Below are 10,491 nucleotides of genomic sequence, written 5' to 3' on the forward strand. Positions count from 1 at the left end.
AAGAAGCAGTAAGTTCCCAGATTGGCTGTCACTATATGGATCAGAAATTTTCATCTGGCGTGATGATTCAAACAAACACGAGGAAGAAAAAAACAGTGGACTTACATGCAGATTAGGAAGTAGTGATATCCAAAAGTTTCCAAAATTGCCAAATAAACAAATCATAGCAGAGAAAAAAAAAACAGTGAACCCAAACATCCACAAACGAGTCGCAGGTGAAAGCAATCAGGAGCTGATCACTTGCAGGTGTTGATGGATCTCAGCTTGTGTCTGAATTCAGACTACATAGGACAAGATTTAAATGTAACTTGGACACCATGATTACTACTTTTTTTTTAAACAGCAAAAATGACATTACCCATTTGCCAAAGTAAAAAACATAAATATTAACTTTTTACGAAGATTATTTATGAAAATGCTGTATTCTTATGAGGAAAACTTAGGTAATTTTACAAAAAAAACCATTCAACCGAAATGCATTGTGGTCCCGTCCGTATTTGCCTTGATGCACACTGGTTTTTTGTAAAGGTTTCTGGGAAATTTCTAGGAATTGTAGCCTGACAAAATGGTATTGGAATTTGGAAAAAGCTTAAGTTTAAAAGTTAAATTGATTTTAGAAATGTGACCTACACAGACACTTAAAAGTTAAAGCAATTGAAGCCTTACGCAGAAGTTAGTTAAGTAATGTTTGGTTAGAATTGTACAAAATAGGTTATTTTTTCCTCCTTGGAGTAGTTTTTTACCTCATACTGTTGTTTATATTTAAGTGGATTTATTTAAATAAACCAGTTTGACTCTGTTACATTGGACTACCCATAACTGTAAATAAAGATCGCCACAGGTCGGTGTAAACTAATCCAGTGTTTTAGAGTAAAACCACACACTACACACCAGTGCAACAAACGTAAACATTGTTGAAATGTAGGGAGATGTTAAAATCTCAGAGATAAACATCTATCTGGTTTGTAATGTTTGTAAAGCAGCAGTAATGTGTAGGTTTTCTCCAACACAGCACTGCACATTAGATAGAAGCCAACATGTTTTTTAGCATATCAAATACTTGTAAAACTACTGGAAATGGCTGGAATGTTATTTTATTTATTTAGATTTTATATTAGAATCTGCAAATACGTTTTATACTGTAAACAAGTCTGTAAACTCTACCAGTTGCTTTTTTGCTCTGAAGTAATTATTTGGATTTTACAAAAGTGACGTTAGTTTGACTTGAGTCGCGACCTGATGCAATAGTCTAAAGGATCTGGAAAGCGTACATGTATATTTAAACAAAATACGTTTTTTTCAAAACACATGACTTACGGTGGATTCTTTGTCTTCGGTAATCACTTTTTTCCTACCATCAGTGAATCATGTCTGAAGCGAGATAACACTTAAGTAACACTCTCTGTGAACCGTGGATCACTTCTGTTTGTTTCAACTAATGATTCCTGGAGTCTGTAGCCTCAGGAGGGCTTGAAGGTGTGCAAACACTGCACATAAAAACCACATCAGTGAAGATCCGACTGAACGTGAGCCAGAGACTCCTTATTCATCTCAGCTCCGAGTGAAAATCAGCCATTTGGAGAAAGCTCATACAGAATATCTGAAGGTTATGCTTCAGCAGATTAAAGAGACTTCATAAAAGTAATGTGGTTTTCTTTTTATGTTCTGCTTTTTGAGCGTGATTTATCGCCCTAACCTTGTTTTTTTGTTATGTTTTGTTTTGTTTCGTACTCCCCCCTCCATTCCAGTAAGGGAGATGTGACAGGGATGAGCGTAGGTACACAGAGACGAAGGCGCACAGGTAACAGGACAGTGCTGGAGTGCTCCGCTTCCCTTTCCACAGTTCAGTCAGATTCCATAACCTCCAATCAGGATTTCCCTTAAATAAACCCTGAAAAGACAAAAGATGGCAGCCAAACCCTCTCTGTGTGTGGTGGTGTGAAGTAGGACAGCTTCTGCATCGGCATGTCCATTCACCTCGTCATCCTGCAGCTTCAGTTGGAAACATTTTCTGTGACGGCTTGTTTGTTCAGGACTTGCAAAAATAAAAAATATGACCTGAAAGTGCAACATTTATCCCCAAAATAATAGTGACTACATTACTCTTGAAGAAAAGTGACCAGGAAATAAATGTATTTGCGTTATTGTTAAAAAAAGTAAAAAATTTGGATTTTTTTAAATCAATTTTTACAAGTCAGTTCCACTAATAGAATAGAAACGTACTGGAAAAGTAAATAAGTGGAACTTTAAATATTTAAATAACATCAAGTGCATTCAATTTTGTTGTGAAATTAAATACTTGAAGCTGAAAATCTCAGACAATTGCTGTGAAATGCTTGAATTTAGGTGGCAATTCTTTAACCTCCAGGACCTCAGCTCCAAACAGGCAGTAATACTGAATTAATACAGACTAACTTGATCAATGCTTACGGCTTGGCTGTTGGGTAGAGGATTTGCTTTAAATCTCTTTTGCGTTCAAACTCCTCAGATGTTCATTGAAATATATATATATATATTTAAATCCCTTTAGTTTCTGTTTAGTTGTTTTATTAAATCCTCTCTGTTGTCTTTTTTTCTTCAGTCGTAGACGCTCTCGACCCTGCGGTCTCCAACACTCCTCTGGTGTCCGACCTTCTCTCAGCTCCTCCCTTGCGGCGGAGAAAAGAGCGCCCCCAGGTCCTAAACCTCACCGAAGCGGAGATGGCGGGTGTTCTGCGGCCCAAACCGGGGCGACTGGACAGCCCGAGCAACCGTTACGCTGGTGACTGGAGCGGCTGTGGTGAGAGTTACTTCCCCTCTGAAATGCTGCTGCCTCCCAATAAGGAGGAGGCGGACTACGACGACGTTCCCTCCGAGGACATGGAGAGGCTGGAGGAGGTCCAAGAAAGGCAGGAGGAAGCAGTCGAAGAAGAGGATAACGTCTCGGAGGAGCCGCTTCAGAAAGAGGAGGTCACAAAGGAGGAGGAAAAGGTGGAAGAGGAGAATGAGGAGAACGAGGAAGAGGAGGACGGCTCGAACAAGAAGGAGCCGTTAGAGGAGGAGCAGAGGGTAGAGGAGAGAGTGTACAGCCACATCCTTCCTCCTCGGCTACCTAAGGAGCACACCTACCAGGCGTACATGAAAATCCAGGACATCAGCCCTGTGCTGAACAACAGGGTGAACCTGAGAGACCTGCAGGAGAGCATCGACACCCTGATAGGAAACCTGGAGCGAGAGCTCAACAAGAACAAACTCAATTTTGGATACTGACTCCCACACTGTCACACACACAACATATCCACTCCTGAAGCCCGATGAGGTTTGGGCACCCAATCTAGGTGCTTCTGAATAGAGCCACACTGTTTCCATGGTTATCCATGGCAGTGAGACATGCGGTGCTGCTGTAAAAACCTACAAGATGAGATGACAAGAATGAAAACTTGTTTCTAAACCACAGACATTCCGTTATTTTTATCCTCGGCTGTCTTCACGTTGTTGATTTGCGTCAGTGCAGCTTTGTGCTCCTTCTTGTTATTGTTGCTTCTCTTCTTATTAGAAGAACCCATTGACCCTGTAGGGGTTTAAAAGGTGCCTTAATTGTGTGAAGGTGGTACGTTGAAAGGAAAATCCACTCTGAAACTAAACGCGTCCCCCTCCTACGAATAATGAAAAACCAAAGGGGTTCAGCAGAGCTCCGTTTATTGATCTATTTCCAGGTACTTATTCAACCTCAGTGGTGTTTTTTCTACTAAACTGATGGTTGTATTATTTTATAGTTTCCAACATTTATTGTCACATTTCAGTCTTTTTGCCTGTTACAAAAGTTCTTGGCAGATTATCAAGGGCAAAGCTTACATCCAGGATATTTACGTTTTTGGCAAAAACAAATACCATACTTTCCGGAGTATAAGTCGCAGTTTTTTCATAGTTCAACCAGGGGTGCGACTTATACTCAGGAGCGACTAATTTGTGTTTTTTTTAGAAATAAATAGGCTCATATATTTTTTTATTTTTCCTGTAAAGACCAGTTGTCCTTTAGCGGTTGTTTCTGCTAACAACCACTAGAAGGCGCTGCATCTGGATATAAGTATTTGGTACTGACAGCTGCAGAAGAAGTGTCGTCCAAAACAAACATGAAGAAAATATGTTTGTTTTCTTCTTAAACTTTAATATTTCTATATTTCTTTCATACAGATCAAAAGATTCACATTATTGTATTTATTTTATTTTTTTTAATTTAGCCACGCTTGGCTTGGTGGATTTTTACCGAAACATCAGACTTTTCTCCCAAAAGTGCGACTTATACACCAAAGCGACTTAAATATGGGTTTCTTCTTCTTGATTAGACATTTTTTGCTCTTGTGACTTATGCTCCAGAAAATACGATAAATACAAATAAAAGATTAGAGATATGCCCAAACATTCATCTAAGCTAGCTCTGGTTGTGACTCAAGTTGTAAATGAACCAATTTTTTTTCTTTACAACTTTATGACTTGCTTGTAAAACAAGCATGACTATGGGTACCTGGTAAACCAACCTGGTTTCATGTCTTTTATTTCCAACAGGCATAAAGTGCTGTTGTTGAGTACAGATGTCCCTCGTTTATTGCAGGTGTTACATTTTAAAAATAACCTACAATAGACAAAATCCATGAAGTGGTCATCTTTATTTTTTACAAAAATGACAAATGTCTTAAGGCTGCGAAAGTCCTCACTACACACTTTATACAGTTTTCTCAGACAAACATTTTTTCACACTTTTCTTGCTTAATTAAACTCATAGTTCAACCCTACCTTTAGACATAAGCATTCTTTAATATTGATTGAAAATTAATTGACATACTTTAAAACAAACATTTTGGACTTTTTATTTCAAAACCATGGCTTTTGTTCTCCTTTAAATGCTATTTGCGCCGATAAGTTGATGTCCCTTCAGGGAGAAATGCAAACTTAGAGAAATGCTGTGTTTTTATGTGGGGTTGGAAAAATCGGACCAATGACCTTCCAATTCAGAAAACACTCATGAACGTGAGAAAATCGACAAAATCTTCCAACACAGCATGAATGCAGAATAGCTTTCTGCACATAAACAAGGGTCAATGCATTCATGGTGCACCATCTATGGGTAGACACCAGAATTAAAAGAAAAACAAAGCATTAAAAAGGATCATCAATTAAATTTGGCCCCATAGTTTGCCAAGGTTTAAACTCTTAAAGTTCAACCCTTCCTATTACAAATAAGTCCAATATTATAGAATGAAAACAAAGATCTGCTAACAATTGAAGATTTATGTAGATTTGGCAAACTGAACACAAAAATGTGCAAAATGACACTAAAAAAATCTGCAGTACTTTAAAAGGTGAACCGCAATATAGCGAGGGACCACTGTACAGATTTCTAGTTGTTTGATTTCTGATTCTTTGTCACATTAGCTTTAAATTATTCTTTTTATTTTAAAGTTTTGCATAATTTTGCATTTTGTGGAATTATGTCAAATTTGAGTGTTTGCAAACTATTGGTCCTACTGTTTGCAAGTTTCCTTCCTAAACAGAAGATTGCACAGTCCGCCATCTTGACTAATATACAGTACAAACAGAATAGAGGAACAAAAGAAAAAGTTATATAGGTACCAATGCTGCTATTCCTCTACTGTTTCCTAACATAATTAAACCAAGCGTTGACTGTAACCTGCCAGGACAGTGGGCTGAATTTAATTTCAGAGTGGATTTCCTTTTTGAGGCAGCAGAGCTTTTCTATTAAGTTTAAAAATGAAATATTGTACAACGAAAATGCACTTATTTGGCAGGTAATTATTTTAGAGTTACTTTAGTGGAAGTGATAAACTGATATGTTGTCCAAATTAAATTAGAAACAATTGAAACCTCCTATAAAGCATGTATGTATGAGATTTTTTGTGTTTTTACAGTCATGTGACGACGAGCCGCGGCATTAGCACCTGTGAAAAAGTTCATGTAAACAGAGAAGCTTAAGTTGCATTGAATATTTTCATTCTGATAAATTTAATCCTTCAGTTTCCAGAAGACTAATACCAATTTTTGGAGAGTTAAAAAAAGTGGAGTTTATGTCAAAGTTAAGCAGTTAGCTTGAGCTAAGCTAATTGACGGAAAGGAGAAATTAGCTTAGCATAGCCTAGCAAGGAAGAAGAAATCTAAACAAAACAGCAGAAGTTAATTTGCACAAACAACTGACTAATGGATTCAAAATAATATTTAAAAAAAAAAGGAAAATGTAACCATATTTTTTTTATTTTACCAGATTGAAAACAAACCGTTTATTAGCATAGCTCAAATGTGGTATTATTCTTCTCATTTACAGTAAGAAAATATAAGCTAGAGGTTCCAACATTTCACCACCTCTCTGTTTTTTTTTGTTTGTTTTTTTTACTTTTCATTAAAACAGTGAAACAGACAATGTGAAACGCATTTGATTTGTATCTAAGCGAGTGCCTCACTGAGGTACTTTCACTTAGCTAGCTGCCTAAATCGACAAAGGATGTTTTCAGCGATCCAGGGATTCAGATTGATCAGTATTTAACCCTATATGTATATGGATGTAACTATATATAAATGTATTCGGAGTATATTACTTTTACTGCTACCATTTCAGTTGGCGTATTTAAATTTGTGATGACTAAAGTGTTGACTTGTAGCATTAGCGGCTCGTCTGCCTGAACACACGTTAATGTGCTGAACTAATGGTACACTTTTAGTTGTAAAAAATACAATAATCGTGCTGTTTCAGAAAAAAAGTAATATTTTTGTTATACTGTGTACATATTTGACATGGTTTTGTGTCTCTGGTGGACTCAGCCGTGTTTCTGACTTTTGGTGTGTGTGTTTTTTTTTAAAGGTACTGAACATTGCATGGTCAAAAGCTTTATGGACCTAAGCGAGGCTCTACTCATCTGCCTTTGTGTTTCGTATTTATGTGTAAAATAAAACTATTTTGTAATGTATGCTCATTTGTTCAACCCCTTGTTCCTTCAATAAAGAGATGAATGCATTTTTTAGGATTTTTTGTGTGTGTTTTGCAAAATATTATCAAATGTTATAATAGTACTTTTGTGGTGACTAGGTGCATAATTCTCTCTTTAGAGCTAAAATTTAACTCCCAACATTACATTTTAATTTACACTACTCATTTAGGGATATAGTAAAAACTCTGTTTCACTTCACAGATTTTTGGGATAGGGAGGCAATTCTATCGGGGTGATAGACACACCTCATTTTGTGTTTTCCACATAACGGTGTCAGTGTGTACAGTGTGTCTTACTTATTGAGACAAAAATTTAAAAAAAAGAATACCTAAAAGAAAAACATTTTTAATGTGAAATCAATCTCAACATTCCTTTGGTATGAAAAGCTGGTTTTGCCAGTAAGTCATTCCAAGTTCATTGTTCAAACAGCCATGAACACAACGTCCCTTAGCGGACAAGCAGTGGCAACTGACAATAGTTCACATCAATTCAATTTTATTTATATAACCCAATATTACAGCACCATTGTCTCAGTGGGCTTCACACCGGTATTTGACCAAAAACAAAATCAGTCATAATCAAAAGCTGATTGATAAACTAAACAAACTGGGCATCCCTAACCCCGCCTAGACCCTCCTTCTCGATGAGAAAAAACTTCTATAAAAAACACGATTCTGGAATAAAAAAAAGAAGAAACCTCAGAAATGTCCACATGAAGCAGAGATCCTCTCCCAGGCTAACAGGTGATGTACCAGGACTGTTACAGAAGAATTTGCTTATATAACTCTACAACTACATGTTAGAATTGTGTAGCAGAAAGGTTTCATCCAGATGGAACTGGGGTGCAAGACAAACCCTGGAAGGGAGTGGGAAAGAGGAACAACACATGAATCACACTGCACCAAACAGGCATGGAGAGCTAAATGAAAAATCTGCATTTCCAGACAAACCATTTGCAACCAAATTCACTGCTTTACTTGAATTCCAGACAACAGTTGCAGGTGAAACTAAGACATTGCAGTGGACACGACCATGTGACCTGGTACAATGCAGCAATTGACTACGGTCCTGTTCACTGATGAGTGTTGGGTCTTCTTGCACAGAAAGGATGGTAGTCAGCATTGCTGGAGAAGGGGAGGTGAATGATACGCTGAAGTTTACATGGTCCCCAACATTTGCTTTGGTGAAGGAGGAGCAAGACTCTGTGGAAGGGATCTCCAGTCAGTTCAAAACTATTTGGTTTTTGTAGATTGTCCAGTCACTGCTCGCTCTTATCTTAGAGAAATCAACCATCAAACCCCTTCTCCAAAACAGGTCATCCCCAACTTTCTGTTCACGGACTATAATGTTCCCCTATTCTACCAGAGTTCAGAAATTCTGAATGCCTCATATGGTAAGGCCAGCAATGTTCTCCAAACTCAACCTCACAGAGCAGAGACTGGATGATGGTACTCCATCCCAAAGGCGACCTGGCAGAAGTGAATGTAGCACTTGTGGACGAGTGGAACAACATTCTGAGGCTGGTGAGGATCATGAGATGTCACTGTCAAACTGTCGCTGCAGCAAATGAAAAAAATACCCACAATTGACAAAATCAGTGTTTGTCAATTGGAGCCATTGTCATCATTGTTTCAATTTTGGGGATTATAAATATCAAACTTCTGAAAATGCTGTTTCTTATCATTGAAGGGAACTCATGTAAACAACTATATCTTCAACTTCTTAGTGTAGAATAGATCTTGATGCAAAAACAACACAAAAGGCACCACTTTACAACATGCAACCTTTATGAAGAAGGGAATAGTTATAGAAAAGGAAGAATCTGCATGAAAAGTAGAAACATTTGCAGTTGTTTGTGTCAATTAGCAAATAAAAACCTAAACCAACTCTTTGAAGAAATCATTTATTTTCCATCTTGTTCAGATGATGTTTCCCTCTGAGTGAAGGACTGCTCCGATTATTTTGCTTAAAATGAAGACCATTTTATGGTTTCATCTTTTTGTTGTTTCGGTTTAAATGCCAGCCAAAATAGTCCTAAATGAGGGGGTGTCAAAAGTCCTCCATAACCTTAACAAGTTTGCTTCTTTTTAAAACCAGAAACGTTCTTCCCACAGTCAGAGGCATTTGATTACACAGCTGCCAGAGAAAAAAAACATTCCTGTGGAAAAGAAATAAGTCTGAAAATTACAGCTTTTGTGCTCTGGTTAGAGTCCTTATAATTCCGCACACAATACAAGCCTGGAGTTCATTCATAAAAAAGTGAGCTCTCAGACACATGGCTGCTGTTCTGCATGGCAGACACTGTTATTCAAATGATTCAGCACAGCAACCACAGCTTCCCAAACGCCTCTGAATGCAGTCTTTGTTTGGTCCAAAAGTCAAAAGGAAAAGATCATCTTAACTACAGGAAACTTTGTTTTGGATTCGGCTCTTTGCTGTGGGAGCACTGTAACTCTGCTTCTGCAGGGAGCAGATAAATTGTTGGGGGAATTGCCCTCCTTGGCTTGTGGGAATCTCCCAGAACAACTTTGGGCTTCTGGGACATTCCCAGGATGCAGCTGCGTTTGTGCAGCCTGTAAAATCTCCTCTTCTGGAAGGTTTCTCCTTCACCGTGTGTCAGAAAACAAGTAAGTGCAGCCTACAAACGACTAAAAAAAAGTTTTAGAAATGTGAACAGTTCAACCCAAAGTTGAAGATTATAAGAGTTAACATGATGCAAACGTGCAGCGGGCGAGTAAATATAATTATATACACAAACCTGTAGCGATGAGAACAAAATGAACTCAAAACTCAAGGAACTAAAATAAAAACACATGTTTAAGCAGACAGAAGACAGATAAGCCACATTAAACAAATGACTTAAAAGAAACTTGGCGATTAGATAAAGGCTAAACAACTAACAGGTGTGTGTATTACCTGACACCAGGTGAGAGCAATTATCAGGACAAACAGAGAACGGGTCAGAGGCCGAACACCTCTGGAAAACAAATCAAAAATAGGATTTTGTATACGGTGGTGGGCAAAAAAAAGAGAAGTCCCCCATTCTGACTCACAGTAGAAGAAGAAAAGTAAAGATGTGATGTAGTGTTTCTAATTAATTTCCCAAATTTTATTACTGAAGAGGATTAGGGCCATGGAGAAAGAAAAAAATAACTGGATGGGAAATTAAGATTTTTTTTCAGAATTCTGACTTTTTTTTCCTCAGAATTATGTTTTTCTTTTTCAGAATTCTGAACTACGGAAGCTTGTAAGCTCCTTTAGTTAGCTTTTGCAGCACAGTGGAGTCATACATTCTGGAGAGAAACTAATGAAAATGTCCTCTAAGTTTCTTGTTACGCATCCTCTTCCATAGCAGGCAAGCTTCAAGCAGGTCAATGCAAAAAAAATTGGTGTTCCTGCTAAAGCAAACTGACAATAAGACGTTCCTCTTTAAATATTCAAAACACACAAACCAGATGTTTTTTTTTTTTCTCTCGGGTGACTCAAAGTTTTCTTGGTTTTTTTTTTCAATTCC

The 10,491-nt window shown here is 37.6% G+C and overlaps 1 protein-coding gene across 2 annotated transcripts in view; it reads left to right on the forward strand.

Annotated features, from left to right (window-relative positions):
• The window catches only part of syde2 (synapse defective 1, Rho GTPase, homolog 2 (C. elegans)), a 46,422-nt gene extending 39,419 nt beyond the window's left edge, over positions 1 to 7,003 (forward strand). For both annotated transcript variants that reach the window (XM_024278788.2, XM_024278789.2), the window contains exon 8: positions 2,582 to 7,003. In XM_024278788.2, the coding sequence (XP_024134556.1) occupies positions 2,582 to 3,249 (668 nt within the window). In that variant the 3' untranslated portion in view covers positions 3,250 to 7,003. The remainder of the gene's footprint in view (positions 1 to 2,581) is intronic.
• The last annotated feature ends 3,488 nt before the right edge of the window (positions 7,004 to 10,491 follow it).

The sequence above is a fragment of the Oryzias melastigma genome, linkage group LG4, assembly GCF_002922805.2.
Source record: "Oryzias melastigma strain HK-1 linkage group LG4, ASM292280v2, whole genome shotgun sequence".
Lineage (NCBI taxonomy): Eukaryota > Metazoa > Chordata > Actinopteri > Beloniformes > Adrianichthyidae > Oryzias > Oryzias melastigma.